Genomic DNA, 22292 nt, shown 5'->3' with positions numbered 1-22292 from the left:
CTGGATCCCAGCTTGTACTATGACCTCCCTCTATTAAAATGTATCTTCTTTTTCCTATACCCTTATTTCTCAGTTCATCTGTATATCTTTTCTTTTATTGCTTTCTTTTTAACCATTTAAAGAAGCTCGGTTGTCTCTTATCTTTAAAAGTAAAACATCCCATGATCCTATGTCTTCCCTTTACCAATTGTCATATTGTTTGTATTTTTTCCCGTGAACAAGATTCTTGACATTAGCTTACAATGACACTGCCTCTTTCCTCACCTCCTTTCACTCCTTAAACTGACTTCAATTTGCCATCTACCCAAATCACGCCACCTTAACTACCGTCTCCAAGGTCACCAGTGACCTCTTGGTTGCTAAATCCAGCGGACACTTTCCAGGCTTCATCTTAGTTAGCTGCTCCCTCACTTTCATGTCTTTCCTTCAGAAAACATTTATTAGACCTTGAGGATACCGAAGTAAACCAAACACATCTGACCTTGTCCTTATGGAATGGCACTTCAGCGGGAGAAACAGACATGAAACAAATAATTACATGATTAATTATTAGTTAAGTGTAAATGTGATAATGCTTCCAAGAAAACTTTAATGGTATTATGAGAATAGAGAATCTAACCTAATCTAGAGGGGGAATAACCAAGAAAAACTTCCCCGTGGAAATGGCACGTAGTTAGCCTTTTTTAGAGATGGGAGATGGCAGAGGAGAGAAGAGAAGAACCTTTTAGACAGAGGGTATGGAAAGTGCAAGAGCCCTAAGGGGAGACGGGAGACTAGAATAGACTAGACTAGCAACATAGAGATGCACAGTGTGACTGGGTCAAAGAGAATGAGGAGATTCCAGATGAGGCCAGAGATGAGTGACAGGAGTAAAATCAATCAATCTTAAGAGTTTATCCTAAGAATGGCATATTTCCATTGAAGGCTTTCAAATAAGGATATGATGGAACCAGACTTGACTTCAGAACCCCCAACTATCAAGTCCAAATAATAGTAGCTTGGTGGTGGTAGTGGAGAGAGAGGGAAACAAAAAAGGTAAAGATGCATTTAGGGGATGAAATGATTAGTCCCTAGGAACTGATTGGATTGAGGAAAGTGTTAGTCAGTTATATCTGACTTTTTGCAACCCCATGTACTGTAGCCCACTAGGTTCCTCTGTCCGTAGGATTTTTCCAGGCAAGAATACTGGAGCGGGTAGCCATTCCCTTCTCCAGGGGATCTTCCCTACCCAGGGATCAAATCAGGGTATCCTGCACTGCAGACAGATTCTTTACCATCCGAGCCAACAGGGAAGCCCATACTAATATTGTTTAGATACACGATTAATAAAAGTAAAAGGGTCTAAATTTCACAGATTGTTCATATATGGTCCTATCGAAGCTAGGAGGGAGGGCGGGGCATTGACTGGTCCAATAATAACAATAATAATAATAACAGAGGCCACTGATATTTATTGAATCTTCATCATGAATCAGGGCTTCCCAGGTAGCTCAGTGGTAGAGAATCCACCTGCCAATGCAGAAACCACAAGAGATGCTAGTTTGATACATAAGGTTGGAAAGATCCCCTGGAGGAAGAAATGGCAACCCATTTCCATATCCAGTATTCTTGCCTGGATAATCCCATTGACAAAGGAGTCTGGCAGGCTACAGTCCAAGGGGTTGTAAAGAGTCAGACTGTGCATGCACATACATGCACCATGAATCAAATACTAGATAAATTCCTTCACGCATCAACTCATTTGACCATCTCGTCATAGCCCTATGAAAAGTTTAGAAGTGTTAGTTATTGCTGAAGGTCACATAGTTAACTAGTGACTGAGCCAGCGTCTAGACCCAGACAGTCTTACTGTAAAGGTTTGTCTTATACCACCGGGCTCTCCTGCCTTTATTAGTTATACCTGCCTAGCCCCTGCACCTAGCTCTGACTGCCAGCTTCTCTTTGCTGACCTCTTTTTAAAAAGTTAAAAGGGGAAGGGTTATTCCTCAATGTTATCCTTAATTGATAGAAAACAAATGAAATGAACTATTTCTTTTCCAGACACTTTGTGGAGTCTGAAAGAAAAATAAGTGGAAAGAAGATACAATTTGTTCATTCACAAGCCAAATTTCATTAATTTTCTTTTTTATAGAAAAAAGAATATATAACTATGCCATGTCTACTATATGTCCACGATTCTCTCTATTTTTTGGTGTCAGTGTTATCTTGAATTATAATGTCTAGATGGCAGTGATCAAGTTAAGGTTTGTGCAGTGTCTGGACAATGGTATATATATTGCATAATACATAAACACTATTTGTAATTATAATAAGGGTAAGTTCTAGAAGAGGTAAACAAGGGTATAAAATTCATCTTCTGTATGGTTATTATTCCATTTATATGAAAAGTCCACTAAATTCACTGAACCATATCAGGCCACATCTGTTTGAAAACCTACCAGTTTTTATGAACATTAAATAAAAATGGTTAGATTTAATGACCATTTATCATATTCATGCAAAAATAATGAAATGGAAATGTAGCAAAAAGGAGGCCACACTGATAAAGAAAGGAGTTGTAAATGCTAACAAGTTCCATATTTTATTTTTTATATTTTCAAAATTAAATATCTGCTATTTATGCTTGAGAACTTTCTTTAATTGGAGGACATTTTCATTTTAGTGTTGTTTCCTTTCATGCTTAAGTATTAAGCAGCATGGACTTAGAAAATATGCTGAAGATATTTATACATAAACTTTACTCACAAGAGTTAGGTTTTTGAACCTTAAGAGAAACTGCTTGGATGAACATTTTTATCACAAGGAGAGACAATGAGCCTTACACAGAATGAAGGAAAAGCTGGGGGTGGGGGAAGGGAGAGGTGGATAAGTGAAAAAGTCTTCCTTGCTGTATATTACAGGTGAAGTAAATTACGCTTGGATTAGACCTTCCAAGTTACTATGACAGAGGGTAAAGTGAGGTGGAGAGGAAACTTGGAGTGGCATTTTTGACAGCAAGCTACAGAAATAACAGTTTGACAAAAGAGGCCATCATAAATATAAGATCATCTCAGGCATGAATAGGATTCCCCTTAATGTAGAAAAGATGAAGCACGTGTAGGATTCAGTTTGGGGTGAATGGAACAGCCAGGCAGGAAGCTTGCCTAGAATCAGGCTGCTAGTGCTGAAGGGCCATCACTGACTCACAGACATGAGTCTGAGCAAGCTCTGGGAGTTGGTGATGGGCAGGGAAGCCTGACGTGCCGCTGCAGTCCACGGGGTCTCAGAGTCAGACCTGACTGAACCGCCCTGCCGTGCTGAAGTCAAGGAACTCTCATTCAGTTTAAATATCCCTAGTGAACATTTTTGGAGATTTTGAAGCACTGCTCTCAGTTATTCCTATTTATATCTGTTTCTAGCTTTATTCCTATTTATATCTGTTTCTAGCTTGATTGAGCTGATGTGTAACCAGTAAGATTAGAGTTTCTATTAATACAAAGTTTGTTTTTGTGCCAATCCTGAGATCTATTTATCCTTCAGGTAGAGGAGAGACCTCATCTTGCCTAATCAATACAGATATCACAGATCAACAACAAATCTTCATACTGGCAAACAGAGCAGTCGATATCTTATTATTATTTAACAAGAATTCCATTGTCAGTTTGCTGGGAAGAAAAATATTAGTAGAAAAGTCTATGTGTAGTATTATAAATACTGCTCTAATATAAAGGGCAGAAAATGGGAAGAACCCTCTCATATGAAAAATCAACCTCAAGACCTTTGGGATCGTGTCCAGAAACTAGAGCTATATGAGTGGGATGGATCAGTTGCCATCTTTAGACCTCCAGTTCTTTGTAGGAAAGATAAGAGGAGTTGGTCAGATTGTCCCCAAAGCCTACCTTTCACCTCTGAAATCCATGACAAGTAAATATTCTATTTTGAATTTTTATTAGGTTAAGGATTTAACAATCAGCTGAAACAGGACATGTTCCAGAAAAATAAGAAATGACATGTTGAAGAGCATTTAAATTGAACAAAACAGATTTGTATGTGTGCCACTATTGATATACAAATGTTGAATGTGTTTTACTGTAGCTACTGAGTGTGATTGATAGGAGATGCATCCATTTCAAGGTTTGTGAATTTAAGTAAATTGTTGTCAGTGGTATCGCTTCCTTAAAAAAAATTATATCCTTACAGAGAAGAGACAAATTGCGACAGGATATACATAAAGCATCAATTTAACACAAATATCCACTTCCAATTGTGAAAAAAAATGTGTTTATGTATGTAAATGTATATATACACACACACACACACATATATATATGTAGTTGGGAGTTTTTCAGAAAATTTGAAGAGCGTTTTTTAAATTGCTTATGCTTTTTAGAATGCTTAGCATTCCTGTTTTGAAAACAACTTGTCTTCCTTTTCAAAATATGTGTGCTAAGCTGGCTCTGATGTCAGAGTGAGCTACTTGCACAGGATTGGGTCGGCCCCTACTCAACAATTCTGTTACAGAAAAGAAGTCAGTGGTGAAACGAGAGTTGAGCTCACTGAGTCTCAAGTCCTCAGCTCCTCCTCCAAAGCACTATAAAACCCTCTAATGTAGAATCAAGAGGAGGAAAAGAGGAGGGCATAGTTTGTTTTTTATTCAATTATTAAGTCCCTGTCATAACCCTCTCCCTTTTTACCTTGACCCTTTCTTCCTCACCTTGCATTTAAATTGCCTCAATTTGGGACTAAACCACAAGAAAGTCTGGTGCAGTAAAGGGAAAAAAAAGCAAAGAGGTAGAATGTGTTTCTTTTCATCTCTTTTCCACTGCTGTTTTCTTTTCCCCTCTCGTTTCTTTTTTCTGTATCTAACTTAGACTGTATTTATTTAAATCCTCTTTATATCTAGGATATTTTAGGTTTTCAGGATTTTTACACTGAACAAAGAAACTTGAAATTTTTTAAATGTGTGTCACAAGTATTTTATAGATACATTCGATTTAAAACATAAATGAATATCAAGTGGGAAAAGCACATAGATTTTCCTCACAAAACGTATAGGTATCTGTTTTCATCTTAAAAGATATCTTTAAATTTTATAATAGAGGCCATTAGAAGTAAGTTCATATCTAGCAAGATTAGCCAAAAAAAAAAAAAAAAGGTAAGGGTTTGATGGGGGCCCACCCTGGGTCTAATTTGGAAGCTTCCATTTCTGTCATGTCAGATTTGGGGAGACTGAACCCTCACTGAGTGCACTGGTTTGACTGTCTCCCAAGCTTGATACCCAGGGTTCATGACTGCAGTTCCTGGCACAGTCATAAATATTCATACCTCTACTAATAATTTGCAAGCCAAATTCAGTTGGCTTTTTTCACCCCATCAATCTTATAATTAATAAGGGTGGTGCTCTTATTTCACTTTCCTCCCAAAGAAAAGATAAATGAAATAAAGAGTCATCCTGTAAATTTAAATAGGAGTGCCTCTCACTGATTAAAAACTGATGTTATCATATAATAGTGGAAGAAGAGGCTTTAGCTATTTCACTGGTGGCTGGAGGGAGCGATGGTGGGGAGGGGGCAGCAGATTAGAGACCGGGAAGCATTTCCAGATGTGGCGGCCTGAGCCTTGATCTGAAGAGCTTCGTTATCTGTTAAATAAATGCATAGGAGAACTTTGTGATAGCATGTTAAAAGTGAGTTGTAGGGTATATATTTACAAATTGCACTCTTATCTGTTGTTTAGATGGATGGACATTAAATATAGCATGCTAATATCCAGGGATTTAGATTCTAAACACTATGGGTTCTGCCTGCAGTTTACAAATTTAGAAACTTTTTAAAAAGTTGTTCAAATGTAGCGATCATTGTGTCTTTAAGGTGACTGCCTTTGAATTAAACTGATGGCTATGTTTCTAAATGGAAAGACTTGGTCTCCACAGAAACATTAAAAGAGGCATATATCACAAAATGACTTTACAAATAAATCATGGTGCACAAGACATGGTGTAAAATGTCTGCTCCCATTGGATTTTCGAAGGTCATTTATAGCAAAGCAGGAAAATCAAATTGAACATAATTTAGAAATAAAATTTTGATAATTGAGCTAAGTAACTTGAACTTGTCAATCACCTGTGACCTTATTCTATTTACACTTTCACTTCAACATTCAAAAGTCCTAAGGCCGCTGGATAAGCGTCTAGTATTAACAACTGCCCTTGCTCTGCAGCGGGGAGGGCGGGTGGGACATGGGGGGTGGAGGCTGGCAACATCACCCCTCTGTTCAGATTATTCAATCTGTTTTGGAATTAAGACACCTGGGTCTATGAGTAAAGGAGAAAAGTTAAACTTTGTATTTGCCTCTAACTTTCCTTAAGGGGAACTTACTTTAAAAATGTAATACTGTGTTATATTTGTGAACTGGTTAGATTGTTTTAGGAACTCTTGTTGCTTGACTTTGCTTACTGAGACCTTTCCCCCTTTTATTTATGTGAAGGTGAGGTAAGGGGACATTAGGCACTCTTCATGTTCTTTAGCCCTAAAGCTTATATTTAAGTGTCTTGTCCCACAAAAGCACATCATGTTCAGGACAGTCCCCTAAAAATGTCTAAACACGCTGTACATTTTCAGTTTTACACCTTCATTCTGTGTGAATATAATCACATGTCTAATCTATTGCTATTTTCTACTGACATTTAAGAGAGGGGAGTGAAGGGGAGAGAGGCACACCTAGTTCTTTAAGCAGGCCTCCTTACGCTTCCCCAGCCCTGATCTGTCCGTTGCTTCAGAGGGGACACTGGGCTGTGGGAGCCCACAGACTCCTGACAAGCAGCCCAGGCTGGGAGTCAAAGGCATGTTTGTAAAGAGTTCTCAGTGGGTTTGGGGGTTGTGAGTCTTACTCTGGCCAGCTTTCTTCCTGGGGAGTCTGGGGAGTAATTGGCTCGCTGCCAAGCCCTTCTCAGCCTTCTTTGGCTGAGCGGAATCTTGGAAAACTCACTGTTGGATAATAGAGTCTCTCTCTTCTCTTTTCCCAGAATCTGTTCCAAAGCAGGCTTAGACCCACTGAAGCTCGTGGGGACTTCCTGGGTCTTTGCTGTTGCTCTCCTAGGTCATCAAAGAAACACAACATGGCAGTTTCCTACAGGGGAGCCTTCGAAGGATGACAGATCCAGGGACAACAGAGTGATTTCATCCACGAGGGGTGGGGGTGGGGCCTCTGACAGTCACTCTTTTTTCTGGTTCTAAATCTACTCCTGGAGCTAGAGGCAGGCCTTCCACCCTGGTATCACCAGAAGTCACCCCACGGCCTTGAGGCCCCCAGCCCAGCAGAGACTGATGGAGCGGGCCGGTGCTGGAGCAGCTGGGCTTGAGCACTGCCTAGCAATCTTCCCTATCTTTAATGGACGCTGCAGGCTGAGCAGTTAAATAGTTGAGGCACCTGCCCTTCTGGCTGCAGACTTTCTCGCTCACCAGTGTGGGACCCCTGGCAGTCACTGCTCTGCAGCTAGGAGGTGCCTGCTCTGTTCTGCTTCTCCAAGTCCAGGGAGTGGTTGGGACCTGAGGATCTCATCCTAATTCCCTTCCCAGCAGTCAGGGAAGAGCCTGGGGAAAGAGAAAAGTGAAAAGCAACACCATCCCGCCTCCAACTCCCGGGTTGTAGGTGGTGTCCTCCTTGAGACCTTGAGCAATGGGAACCTCCCTGTCCAGGACACCCCAAGTTCCTGTGGGGCACCAGCTGGGCTCTTCCTCACCAGAGGCACTTCAGGGCACCTTGCAAATATGTTTGATGTTTTTCCTTTCCCATTGTTGAAGAGTGGCTGCAGAGGCAAGAGAATAGGGTAGGGAGCTGCTGCTGCTACTAAGTCACTTCAGTCGTGTCCGACTCTGTGCGACCCCATAGACGGCAGCCCACCAGGCTCCTCCGTCCCTGGGATTTTTCAGGCAAGAAGGCAGCCCACCAGGCTCCTCCATCCCTGGGATTCTCCAGGCAAGAAAACTGGAGTGGGTTGCCAGTTCCTTCTCCAAGGGTAGGGAGAGGAGATAATAATTACCTAGCTTTGTGGCTGTTTCTGTGATGTGTGCCTAGGTCGTGTGTGTGTGTGTGTGTGTGTGTGTGTAACAGAAAGAAGGAGGGAGGAGAGGGAACAAGGAAAAGGGAAAGAAAGAGGGAGAGGAAGATGGGAAGAGAAAGAGAGAAGTCTAAAGAACCGTAGACCAAAGCGATCAGTGCAACTGAGAGACACACCAGACCCAGCTAGCTACCCTGGCTTCACCTCACAGGTTTGGAACAGACACGGATAGCTCAGGGTTCATTTATCCCTTTTTGTCTGTCAGTCTCAAGAAATTTCTTTGTTCCGCAGGACCCGAAGAGAGAGGCTGGCAGGAAAGTGGGGCTGGAGTGGCTGTGCACAGAGGTTCAGCCAGGAGGGCTGGGCTCCATGGTGCCTGGTTTGTGCCTGGCTGCACCGCCTCATTCACCGGCCCAAGGGCCTGCCTTGCCTTCAAACCCTTCATCTAGATGAGTGCCTGAGGCTTTCCTCACCAGTTCAGCTTGTTTTCTATAAAAACGGAAATTACGAGCTATGTTGACTTATTTTTTGAAGTCACGTTTGCCTGAGATTGTATTTACCAGGCAAAGTGGAGAGCTAAGAAGAGTTTGGGTAATTTCAAATTAAAACTACCACAATTGACAATTTGTGTGAGAGTGAAGATGGGGCTACTTTCAGACAATGACCTGGATTGGCTCTGTATTTAGATAGAAATAATCCCACCTGTATATTACTATGTGTGTGTACCAGGCATCTTTAATATCTTAAACTTCCCAATTCTTTTGGATTTCAAAAAGTGAATGGCTGACACAGACCAAGAGCCTACTTCTGTGTGAGTGTGTTTTGGAAAAACACTTTGGTCCTAATAGATCTGCCTGAAATACAAAGACACAGGAAACAGAGGAGGAGAAAAGGAAATTCACATTAACTCTGGGAGAGAGGAGGAGGGAGGAGAAGAGAAAGCTACAAGAGAAAAGGAGGAGAAATGGAGACAGGAGGAGGGAGGGGAAGATGGAGGAGGAAGACTATGGTTGGGGGGGATGGGAGGGAGGCTAGAGACAGAGAAGGAGAGATTTTCACACGTGCAGACCAAGGGCTTTGAAGCCCTCGACCCCGACCCCCAAACCCAAGTGCATCTCACAAAACAGGTTTGGCTCGTATTTCAGGCCGTCTCCTTGCCCCGCGTCCGCGCTCCCCGGAGCCCTAATTCACTCCTGCACTCTCCACACAATGACATTCGAACCCGGGAAAATAATTGCATTAGAGCAGATTACTTATAACCGATAGTTATCCGTCTTTTTCTGTTCGACAGAAGTCTATTAAACTCAGCACAGCCATTACCAGCTGAGCTCTAGAGCGCGCCTTCATTAAGAAAATTAAAATCATACTCCTGAATCTAAGCAAAGCCCGCGCAAGGTCTCCGAAGCCTGCGTCAAACCCCCGACGTTTTCATAAACCCGATTTCCCGCGAATCCATCTCTGCTTTTTTGGAAACCGCAGGTCAGGGTGGAAAGATTGAGAGTGATGACAATTACTCCAAGATTGGGATGTCTGAGCTCCGGAGGTACCATCTCTCTTCTCAGCCCCTCCCCCTGCTCCCCTGATGCCTCTCCTCCTCGGATCTTTCCTCAGGCGCTTTCCAGTAAAGGCACCACACCTCTGCAGGTGTGACCCGGGATTGGAGAGCTGCTGGGGTGGGGGAGGTAGAAGACGTGGGGAGGTGTGGGACTGTGGCCCCCGACGCTGCGTGTGTGAACATCCCCAGCTGACATCTGCGGCCAGAGGCCCGCTCTACAGTGCACACCTCTCTCTTTCACACACAGGCGCACACACATACACCATAGCGTGCAGAGGGGACACACTGCTCCTCTCCATTGCATTTCACACCTGCTCCAGGACCAACGTGGCCTACGATCCTTTTGTCCACCGGGGCACCTGGAGCCTGGCCCGGGACTGGGCAGGCAGCTGTGTGTGCCTGGGACAGGGGACCTCTTCCCTTTGGCAGAGTCTTCGGTTGCTGAGGTCCTGGTGGGGTTTCCGCCTTAGTTTAGTAAGTGCCTCAGTTCATAGTACCCCTTGATGATTGGGGGTACAATCGGTGCAGTTCCCTGCCTGTCCTGAGCCTCTGGGAGGGGAGGAGGAAACAGGTGGGGAAGGGGGCAGGGGCCACACTCCCTCCCCTGCCTGTGGTCTCAAGGTAATAGCTCCCAGTGCTCCCGCAGAGGGGGGCTCTCCAATTCCAGGGCAGGAGAGCTGTGTGCTCAGTTTGGAGGGGGCACGTTTCCATTGATTTTTCGTGGCCTCTGAAAATTTATAGGGTTTGAAGAATAATTTTTAGCATGGTTTATTTATTTATTTATTGTTAGCCACCACCCTCCGTTTCAGTATTTTGCTTTGTAAAATGTTAATTACTCTGTATTTCTCTGAGAAGTCTGCTCAACTTCAGGGCTCTAAAGGAAAACACAACGGCTTTGGCATTTTTTCCGGGTATTCTTTCCTAGGGCTCTAAGAGCAGAGATTCACTGCTTCCTTTTTTGTCAGAATGCCCCCTAATAGAGTTCTCACCCCTCTTTATGTCTAATGAGGGCTTTGAGGTTTATTAAGGGAAAATAGCACACACCGCCTCAGCACTCAAATACGGGATTAGGTGGAGCTTACTTGAAAGTGTATAATATTGTTGTCCCTTGGCAAGTGTCTAATTCTCTTTCCCATAACTTCTATTTGACAAAAAAAAATCCTACAAAATTCAAGTGATGAAAGTCAGCGAATAGATGTGGACAAGTGAACATCCTTTTACATCTCCACAGCTTTCAACCTGCTAAACTAGAGGATATTAAAAAAAAAATCAGGGAAAAAGAAAATAAAACAAGTGCACCTTCAGTGTTGTTAGTGTTTTCTTCTCATCAAATGTAGACACATCATTAGATTTCTTTTCCCTTTGTAGCAAAAGATAAGGAAATCAGAAATGAACAGCAGCCTTTTAACAGCAGCAAATCCAAGACTTTTGAGATGGTTTTCTTGGATTCTGTTTTCCCTTCTTTGCCCTTCAAGCAAAACAGAAAACAAAGATAAAAAGGAAAAAACATCATTCCTAGCGGAGAGTTTATTTTGTTGCCACAATAAAAGGGTGGAGACAGTTAATAGCTATTTGAGATGATAATGCTTAGTGATCCCATTCATTTAATCATAATCTTCAAGTGGTTTAAGATTAATGGCAAGAGGTGTTTTTGGTCTCTTCCTAAGGACCTTTGTATTAATTTACTTAGAGCACTGACCAGACTGTCAATGTCTCCAAATTTCATTAAGTCGAACTGAGACAAACACAATGAGATTTTCATGTGTGTGTGTGTGGTGTTTTTTTTTTTTTTCTGTGAAAATATCTCCTGGAATTATTTTTGTTTGGATTCAGCTGTGGGTGGTGGGAGGGGGGCACTTGCTTCCTTTTCTCTGTTATAACTAGGTGGAAATAGATATATATAAAATATGTGTGCTACATATGTGCACATCCACATATATATTTAAATGAACTATATGTACATATCCACATATATATTTAAACTAATATCGTTTACAGATAACTTTCCTTTCACTTCTGAGCTTAATGAAGACTTTTCCAAAAGTCAACTTCAGTGACAGGAGACAGGTTCTGCTTCAGCCAGACCAGGATTTATGTTTAAAGTAGGTTTGAACGCACTGAATGTCTTCAAAACAGACAAAAAATAATGAGAACACGTTGGAGTATAAATATTTAACTTTACCTCAGTTGTCATAATAGCCCCAGCAATTCAAACACAACCGGAGGACTGAGGCATCACTTCACTGGCACCAGCCCGGGCTGCCTCCGCCTTGCCCTAGGAGCGCTGGTCCCCTTAAGTCCCCGGTTGCCCTTCCCGGAGCATCCCCAAAGAGGAGGATTGGAGAAGGCGTGACGCGGGGCGGGGGAGCCTAGGGAGAAGTGAGGTAAGAGAACGGATTTTCAAACTCTAAGGTCCTGATCCTTTGGCAAGAAATGATCATCAAGAGACCCACCTCTCCCTGCCCCCTGTTTCTTCCCCTCATTTCTCAGAGCTGTTTCCACACAATCCCGCAATCAGGTACCTTCTAAAAGCGTCCCCCCCAAACTCCCTATAAACTAAAGTCGTTCCTCACTACAGATTTGCGCTCTTTCGGTGGGATCTGGCTGTGGCCAGAACACTTTCCGCGTCAGAGCTGCTCGGCCAGCGCGTTTCCCGGGGAAGAGAGGCTGGTGGCGGGTCTCCCGACCCGAGGTTGTCCCGGCTCTCGCTACCTGCGCGCCCTCGCCGTACCGTGGTTAGAATTCGGGAGGATGCACTGGGACGCCAAGAAAGCGACTCTGGGCACCGAAAAGGTTGAAAAATATCCCCAGCACTCTCATCTAGGAACAGTCCCACACCTTGCACTGGCGGGAAGCACCCGGGAAGATCAAGTGTCAAAACCAGTGGCGGTTTACTTTGGTGCATTTCAGTTTTCCTTTCCGTTTCCAGCAAAATTGAGAACACAGCGGAGAAAGAAGAGGGACCTTCGGAGAAAAGGTCCGTGTGTGTGTGTATGTGTGTGTGTGCGTGTGTGTGTGTGTGTGTGTGTAGATAAGTAGGTAGATACGATGTCAACTTTCAAGCACATTCTCTATTTAAAAGCAAAAACAAAACCCAGACAGGGGCCGAGATTTCTTGGCGGGGCAGCGAAGGGTCATTCAAGACAAGCAACTGTCTGAATTCCGAAAGCGATTTCTTGGGACTTTACTGAAATAGTGAGAGTTCCCGGGAGTTTAATTTTTCAAGGCTGTAAAATGTTTTGTATTGGCCTCTTTTCCCATCAGATATCCATTAAAAAAAAAAAAAAACACTTCTACAGCATCTATTAAACATATTTCCTTGGACTCGAAATCTACAGCTCGGCAGAAACAAGTCACAGCAAAACCCCGGAAAATAAAGAGATTTAGAAGAAGAATACCTGTCCCTTTCTTAGCCATTTGATAGTTTATTCCCTGGAGGCCAAGTGAAGGTGGGGGTTCGTATTTTATTATTTTATTTTTCGTATGTTATTATTTTTCTCATATATTCACTTAAATGTTCAGCTTTGACAAACTATTCTCCTACCGCGGGGTTCTTTTGCAGAACAGAAGTGGTGGTTGTGAAGCGAGTCAGTCGAGTGGGGCGGGGGTGGGGAGCGCGGAAAAACACGACTTGCTTCGCAGGGGGCTGACGCGCAGCCGTCTACTCCGTTAGCCAGCAGGGGGCGCTCTTATGTTATCTCTGGACCAGACAGCCGAGCCGCTTGGCGCTACAAGAGGCTTTGCAGTTTTACGCAGCTGCAAACGGACGGGGGGCGGGGGGAATGTAGCTCCTAAACCCTCAGCCGCTCTTCCACTTGGGTTATTTACCCGCTGTTAGGCAACATACCTACGTCTAGCTTTATCTCCCCACTCAGCTCATAGTGCACCTCCCTCCCCATCAACCCCTTTTCATCTGCATCTATGATGCACATGTATAATCTCTCTCCCTAGCCTTGAAATATACATTAATGCAACTTATTAAATGCGCCGACGAATAGTCAACATTTTTTTCGCCTGTTAGTTCCGCTGATCCAAGCAGGATTTATTTGCAGATCTCACATCCCGGAGCCATAATGCGTGATTTTTTCCCCTTAAATAAAATTGGTCAAATGTTGACAACCTTTAAGCCAATCTAACGCTCAAGATTAGTGATGGGAAACTAATGAGAAAATATCAGATCGCCCGGCCTGAGGGCTGCCAATTAAATCTTCGCTGATTGAAAAATAAAAGCGGACTTGGGGTGTGAGCCCAGCTCAACTTCAACTATTAATTTAACATGTTGCCGGGTCCGTGCCTTCTCTCCTCTAAACAGCTTCCCGTAATAGCCCTTCCTCCTCTCTCATCCCTCAACCTAAAAGTCAAATGTTATTCTCCGAATATTTCGAGAGGTTCATATCAGGATGATCATTTCTTACACCGTAAATATTAGGCCTTTAAGCAATATGATTTAACTAATTAGAAAATTTACATCATTAAGTCTCAGGGAGAGAAAAAAGAGAAACAAATCTGCCAGTCATTTTAAAGGAGACAGGCACTATTGAAGTGTGAAGAAATCGGCTCTAATTCAAAAAGGCAATCGGGCAGAAAAAGCCCTCAACATTACCCTGCTAGTTATTAATCAGAAAGGGTTCTCTCTGCTCCCCACTCCCCCTCCTCTCTTAGCAGTGAGTTTAAGTTCATTTTTTTGCCAGTGGCCCATGTCATATTTATATTGAGGTTTTGTCTGCTAAAGGGTTGAAATCTGAAAATGTTTCAATATGAAGAAATCAGAATCCTCAAAGGAAAAAAAAAAATCATAGAATCACCTTTCTTCCAGACAAGTAAACCTGTTGTGATAAACAATCCTCACCCCCTCTTTATTTTTTGTCCATTCTTTCATTTTTTTCTTCCCATTAAGTTCTTATTTTGAAACCTGCTTGGTGAGAACGAGATAAAGTCTTTGTGTCCTGCTCCCCTCCCCCTCCTTTCTTGCATCCCTCCTTCCGCCAAAGTGAGAAACTTAGACTGAAAGCAGAAAAGTACAAATACATTAACAAAGCCCCACTCACTTGATAAAAAGGCCATGGTCTAGGCTTACATGTCAGGAATCTAAGAGAAGGGGAATCAATCCGGTGGGTCTCTGGACAAAGGATGATGAACTAGAAATTCCCACCACCTATGTATAACATTTGATAGAGTATGTGAGTAAAATGAAAAAGAAAGGCAGGTAGGTGACAATTATTTTAAAGTGCATTGTGGCGGCGTTGTGTGCCTTTTTCTCTATCCTCCCCCCACCCTTTCTCTATTCAAGCTTAAAACAGCAGCCTCATTATAGCGAGGTGCCCCTTCCCACCATACTCTTACTTAAGCCCTTGGTCCACCACACACAGAGTCCTTTCCCTGGTCTTCTCATTCCCAGCAAATTAACTGAAGAGGGAACTGCAAAGGAACTTTGTGAGTAGTTCCATTTGGAAATTCAGCCCTTCCTGGCATTTCAGAGGACTTGTTCTTAGACATTGGGTTAAAAAAAATTAATAGCAAGCCTTAGGTATTCAATTTCCCTTCACTATTATTTATTTTTAACTTACAAAGAGGTCCCAAAGGCCCTTCTTTTTTCTTTTTTTTTTTTTCTGCCTGGCTCAATTCTCTTATTTGGTACCCTTCGAGCCTCATTTTCTTATCCTCCTTTCCGCCTTACAATCTAAAAGTTTCACAGCCTTGCTTCCCACAAAGTCCCTGGGCCTGGAATTTTCAAGTCTCTGGGCTGCAGCCCGCCTGGAGCAGCTCTCCAGCGTTAGTTCAACGCCATTCCTCACCTTACCAGATTTCAGCTTTGCAGGGGAGAGCAGTAGCAGACCTGGGCTATTAACACACCACAGTTAATTCTCTGCGGGAGCTTTTACTAGGTGGGACGTGTGGAAGGAGAAAACATCTGTAAACAGTGAGCTTGCTCTTGAGGGTGGGGAGTGAGTTCTGACATAAGAGGCCAGAACGCATATGAAATATGGCAGAATTCGCGAAGGAACTAGTTCGGAGTTACATTTTGGTGAAATAAGGAAAGGAAACAGAACAGAGTGGGGGACACTGGGAAGAATCTAGAATGCTCCCCAAATTTAGCTTTCTTTCTGATCGTCAGGGAACAGATGGGAGTCGAACGTGCTCCTCTTTGAGAAAGATTAGAGTAAAATGGACACTTCTGTCACTTTCAGGAGGCGGGACACTGAGAGGTGAAAATATACAAGACAATGGCCTCTGGCGCTGGAGGGCCCCCCTGGCGGGCTCCCCACCCTTAGCCCCTTCCCTCTAGGAACCCTCCTTACCTTTGTTGCTTGCATTTGATCTGACACACTGGATGTTCCTGGGCTAGGTTCTTTGAGAGAAAAAAGACCATGAGAATCAACCGGTCTCCTCCTGCATCTACTCCGAAGCCAAGAAACATAACAATAAAATTTACAGCGCCTTTAACAACTCGCAAGTAAAGCATTAAAATTCTATTTAATTGAGAAAATATTGATTTTTAAGTCTAGCAAAAGCGAAATCGTAATTTAGCTGCAAACTTTCAGGCGGGAATATAACATTATGTCGCCGTATTATGGATCCACCATATTATACCTATGCAACATCACATCTTTAATTGCACTACTTTATGAAGTGATAAAGACAAAAGATAACCCGACTTAAGCAAACGCTTAAAAAAGAAAGAGGACCTAGAGTAATTTCCTTTTCCAGTTATTTATAAAATAATTGTCTCCTTTTTTTTGAAATAGAAAAAATAATGTCCAAAGAGGAAGAAAGAAATAAAAAGAACGGAAAACCACAGACCAGTCTAAAAGCAGCTCACATTAGCAAGTCCGTTGATATTCTGTACCAATAGAAGAATGAAGCCAACACATTTAGAGAAAATGCATTCACGGACAAAATCGCATCCTCCTTTAAACGAAATAAACCTGGGTCTTTTTTCTTACATTACTCCCCCGTCTTTTTTGGGGGAGTGGGGGGCAGAATCCATTGGTGGATAGGGAAAGGAAAGAAAATCAGGCTTTCTATGTTATTTCTGTATCGGTTTTTGGTATTATAGAGGAGTAAAGAAGTTTTTGTGTGGTGGTTTTTCATTGATCAGTCACTCTGAGCTAATGTAATTATCCTCATCAATAGGAGGCTGCAGAGAGAATCATTATGTGGGTGACATTGATAAATGATCGCCCAGGAACGGCCCTCTCGCGGGCAACCCCCACAGCTGACCCTCCCACACACACAATGTAGTCATAGAAACACCTAGAGAACCTCGGGCACCGCCGCGGAAGGGGCAAGTGAGGGAAGAAAAGCCTCGGGCGGCCGGGGTGGGGGCGGGGGTGGGGGCGAACGGGGGCGGCCGGTCCCAGACCCAAACCAGTCCTAGCGACAAAAACAGCCCACGGCGGGACGCAGGAGGGCGTTGCGGGAGGGAGAATCCCTCTTTCCAGCAGCAAACCTCTCACAGTTGCTCACAACAAAGTGAAAATCCGTCCTCCGGACGACCCATTCATTCCTCCACACCTTTACCGTGTGTGACCTCACTACCAACAACCTCTGATGTTTGCCGAGACACACGTTCAAATAGATTTCTCCAAAGGAGTTAAATAATTAGGTTACAAACCTGTAGGCATCTCATTCTCACGAGGGTCTCCTCCCACCTCCCCACCCCCGTTCAGAAAACCCCAAACAACAAACAAACCAAACCCACAGACCCAACTGAACAAAGACAGCTGCTGGGCGACCCCCTCACTGCCTTCTCCCCACTTATTTACTGGGTGACCCTTCCTTTTGCTTCACCTCCTAACCCAGTGCCTCTGATTATGAGATAATGGATTTTGCGATTGTTCCTGTCAGGGGAAAAAAAAAAAATCCCCACCGAACCCCACGTTTTCATCTTTGGACTGTTTTATTTAAGCCAATGGAAAAGTATTGAGAACAGTAATTGATTCATAATGATCCATAAATCGATGTCGGGGAGCGGTGGGGGTGGTGGTGGAGATGGAGATGTATGAAGAGTGGGAAGGGGGATGCTGTTTATTTATTTTATTTCTAAAGCTTCAAGTAAAGTAGCTTTGACACTGTTGGGGCTGGAGGGAGGAGCTGCTGGGCTCTGCTGGATCATCCATCATCGCTGTCACCCAGAGTCTGCCCCGAGGAGCCGTAGACGCAATCTCCCTTCTGTCTCTACACCGAAACTATTAATATTAAAACCTCCCTTCAAACACTGCCCGGACGGTCTCCATTCTCATCACAATCTGACCGGCCTCCCCCATCAGACCCGCAGTTTCCCTGCGCAGCAGCTTCCTCCAAGCCTGGCCCCGACGGAGGGAGCTCCACGACCGTACACGACGCCCTTGGTTGATCACAGCGACTGTTAGGTTCCCCCTCCTCACCCCGTCAGTGTGAAACACGTCTGTCTGTCTAACACACGCGCGCGCGCGCGCGCGCGCAAAGAGAAGGCCAGGTGAGGGCCGGGGCCGCCCGCGCAGAGAGGGAGAGTCTGCACGCCCCCTGCGTCTGCCTGAGCCCCCGCCTGCCTCCTCCCAGGCTCGTCCGTACCGGGCTGTGGCTGCTAAGCCCGCACATCCAAACACCGCCCCCGCCCCAGACCCCAGCCCTTCTAACACAGTGGCAACTTGCGGCGGAGGTCCAGGCTCCTTATCAAACTGCTGGCCTGCAAGACTGGTGGGGAACTTGTGGAGAATCCCTGTCCAGTCCCTTTGAAGGAAGGTCCCTCCTCTGACAGCTGCTAGAGATATTAGCCACATTTCCCTTCCCAAATCTGCTCCGGGTTAACGGGCCCACAGGGGCGGGAGGGGGCTAGGATCCGGACGGTCTCTTCTGGACAGATCTAACCAGGGTGAGCTGGGGCGAGTGCGGGGCGCTGACCTGGGGGTGCGGGGGGGGGGGTGCGGGGGGGAGAGGAGGAGTGTGGGGAAGACACAGACTTCCCTTATCTTTTCTTCTCATTTTCCTTCAAAATGTGGCTTCTTGCTCAATTCCCAACCCTTAACAGATGGCGACTGCAGTTCTCTCAGAATTTCTTAAAGAAAGGGAAACCTTTGGAATTTATTTCTGCTTTTGCTTTTCCATATAAATAAAAAAGTGTTTTTATATTACTCTTGTTTTGGAGAACATAAGCAATTTTATTCAGACTACAGTATTTCCTTTAACACTATATGGTTGTCAAAACACCATTCCCAGTTTCTTTGCTTTTGACAGCTGAGTCTTTCTTAAATATACCCAAATCGGAACTCTTTATACTAAATAGTAAACCCGAGATAGGAGCAAGTGCCTTCCGAGGTGGTATAAAAAAAAGCATTATAAAAAATTGGACAACTCTACCACCTCTCTATCTTAGCATCTGGAGTGGGGCGGGTGGGAGAGCAGGGAAATGCAAACAAATACTATTACAACGATTATTCATCTCTAAATATTTAAGAAGGTTAAGGTTAACGTGATAGGGTGTGAAGTTGTTAAAGAAATTAAACCTGAGTTGACTTTATCTGTTAAAACCAAGAATAGAGAGTTCTGGGATCTAAACTGCGATGAAGTAGCTTAATAATTTCATTAAACACTTTCTAAATATGAGCCAACTACTAAGTAAACCCTTCAGCATTTACTCTACTGACAGGAAAGGAAGAAAAACTTTGCCAAATTTTTTTTCAGCTGATGTGAGAGTTAATTTATAAATGAAGAACTTGTCAAATTTTACCTACAAGCATGTAAAATAAAAATAAATAATTATTAAAATTTTGCAAAAAGACTCCAGATATAATTGGATGACAAAAAACGAGAGGGAAGCTCTCTGAATTTCAAGTGGCCCAGAATTTCTTCATGAACAGTTAGCTGGTATCAGAAGTGTTATTTCTGTGTTTAAACAGCATAATGCTAATTAAACTAGTAAATGGATTTATAAAAATTCTACCTAAAAATGATACAAAACAATAGAAGCTTATTGCCTTGTTCCTTTGCATACAACTTCTATTAATGGCTGTTTGCTTGCTTGTTGTGCAATGGGAAGAGGGAAGAACCCAAAATAAGATTCAAACTTGGATTTCTGAGATAGTGAATGATTTCCCAATCAGGCTGACAGCACAGAAGTAAATAAAAGTTTATGACAGTATCCCTTCTGAACACAGGATCCAAAGTTTGAGTGTTACAAAATTTCAGGATAGTATATTTATTTGAACAACTGAGAAGCAAGCAAATCCCTCACACCTTTTTTCACTCTGCTTACTTTGGCAGGCGTTTTGTGTAGTACCATCATGTTAATGTCAGAGGTGTTCAGGAATGTTGCATGGAATTTTGAAAATGGCATTACATTGCCTGTTTTGCTGTTGTTTTAGGGAAAAAAAATTAAGCTTAATGAGCAAATCATCACACTATAGTGCCTGCATGTGGAGGTGTCTGAAATAAAAAGACAGCATCCTATAATTTATATTAAATATTAATGATTAAGTAATCTTTCAACACAGGATTTCAAATTCCATAGAACTTGTTTACTCATCTATGAACATCTATATGTAAATTCTTAATTTACATATTCAACAGTATTTTAGTAACTAAGACAGAGAAAAAACACAGGCAGATGAATTATCTTTGAGCACAGACGTTAGTTATTTCTTATGATGTAAAATTAACCCCGAAAAAACCCTTTATTCTGGCAAAAGATGAACATGAAAAGCTTCATCTGAAAGTATTTTTTTTTTAATATCATGCAGCTAAACAGGAGGTTGGACATGTTGGTGATCTTTCAACCTGGCTCATAACACACACACACACACACACACAATTTTGTACCTTTAGAAGTTTTCTGCTGGTAGAATTTATAGGCCAAATATATACTGAAAGCTTACAGATGGTTACCTTAAAAAATTGTTGGTAAGTTAAGTTTTGATATATAATGGATTTCTGGAGGCAAAGCCATCATCTACTTTCAATCCCAAGCATAGGCTCTGTGCAACCTGGCCGTAAAACTATTAAAAACACAAAAGCCTAACAAAAAATCAAAAATGAAATATTTATTACCGCATTTTGTGACTTAACACTTTTTTTTTTAACATAACGTCACAGTCCTCATACAAGTATTTTAATGTAAATTTGACAAAGCTTAAAGGTAACAGCATTTTCTTCTAGTGAGGAACACGTGCTGAGAAAAGAAGAATTCATGGACATACAATACCAATTCCACAGCAGATCTGATACTAGCAAAAACATTCTTTTTTTTTTTTTCAATTGAGGTAAACACATAGAATATCTAACATGAAACAATTAATAGACCGAACTCTGTACGAAGTTTGTTACAGTATTCTCTTGCTCCTTTTTATCCCCCAAGCTTTGAGTTTCTGATAAAGTCCTAGTTCTGGTACTATGACCACTAATAACTTTGTGTGTGTGTTGAGGAAAGCTGCCCAACTTAAGATTGTTTTGTCCACAGCCAAGGCTTAGAACTCCTGGAAGAAGCTCCTGCTCTGTCTTTAAATCTTCATTGGCAAGCTCTTTGAAGAAGAGTCCCCCCAAATAATAATAAGAGTTGGCTTATGAAGCACAAACTATAAAGATCTGTTTGAAACTAAAGGACACATTTATGGAGGAACAAAGGCCGGGCATGAAAACACATTCTTGAAGCCGGAGTCCGAGGGATGAGGTTCAGCCAAAACGTTCACCAAGGTCTCCAGCGTGGTTCTTTTCTCATTGGCCCAACAGGTTTAAAATATACCACAGTCTCTCCTGGATGGTGAATTCACTGATGAACCAAAACAGTCATTCTTTTGGGAACAGCACACATAGTGTGGAAAACAAGGATATATTTTTTTTTTCTTCTAAAACTATTTGAGGCAACATAACGGAGTGATCAACAGAAATGTACAAGTTTAACTTAGTTCCTATGTTTATACTACAGTAGTTATAACTCTCGGAGTCTTTTTCCAGAGGATCGTTACATGGACAGAATTGTCTCAGTGAGCCCATGATTTCACATTTGTGTTCTTGTCTCATTGGTCCTCTGTTGCTTGATGAAAAATGACAAAAAGTAAAAAATAATCACAGCTGTCTGGAATTTCATATTGAGTGTCAACATCTGGTCAAAGTTCAGAAAGTCTTAAAATAGTTTTTGCGTGTGATTCCTTTTCCCTTGAGTTCCCTTATACTACTGGGCATGAATGTCCATAACCTGTCCACCAACATTAGGATCTACAGAATTTAACATTGTGGGACTCTGTGCTGACATAGTCATTCCAGGGTGGGTAGGGGGTCCTCCGTGCATCATCATGGCTGGGTGGTGGGGATGGCTTGGCAAATATGAATGCATTGGGGGTCCATGTCTTAATTGAGTAGGGTGTGGGGTCATCTGGGGAGGAGTGTAACTTGGCTGTGCCATACTCATTCCCATAGGACCACCCTGAGAAACGTACTCCCCTGGCATGCTCTGCAAACCTGAAAAGAGAGAGGCAAAAAGAAAGCAGGTCAAATTCCTAAACATTTTTATACTTTACCCATCAAAGATGAAAAAAAAAAAAAAAAAACAACAGACACTGCAAATCTTATATCTAAATTTAGCTGCAGATTCTTGCCAATGTTTGCAGACATTCAAATTGTAGTTTGCATTTAATTTCATCGCACAGCAGTATAATGCAACACAACAGAACTAAATATTTAATGCAACTAAATGTCATAAAGTGGAACTGTTTTTCAAAATGGTAT

The 22292-nt window shown here is 42.7% G+C and overlaps 1 protein-coding gene across 6 annotated transcripts in view; it reads right to left on the bottom strand.

Moving 5' to 3' along the window:
- Positions 1-20591: 20591 nt before the first annotated feature.
- MEIS2 (Meis homeobox 2) overlaps positions 20592-22292 on the bottom strand; it is a 226354-nt gene continuing 224653 nt past the window's right edge. For all 6 annotated transcript variants that reach the window (XM_040226974.1, XM_040226976.1, XM_040226975.1 and 3 more), the window contains one exon: positions 20592-22025. In XM_040226974.1, coding sequence (XP_040082908.1) covers positions 21739-22025 — 287 coding nt within the window. In that variant the 3' untranslated portion in view covers positions 20592-21738. The remainder of the gene's footprint in view (positions 22026-22292) is intronic.

Source organism: Oryx dammah, unplaced genomic scaffold (genome assembly GCF_014754425.2).
Source record: "Oryx dammah isolate SB20612 unplaced genomic scaffold, SCBI_Odam_1.1 HiC_scaffold_26, whole genome shotgun sequence".
Lineage (NCBI taxonomy): Eukaryota > Metazoa > Chordata > Mammalia > Artiodactyla > Bovidae > Oryx > Oryx dammah.
The sequence above is the reverse complement of the archived record's forward strand: the minus strand, read 5'-3'. Positions and strand labels throughout refer to the sequence as shown.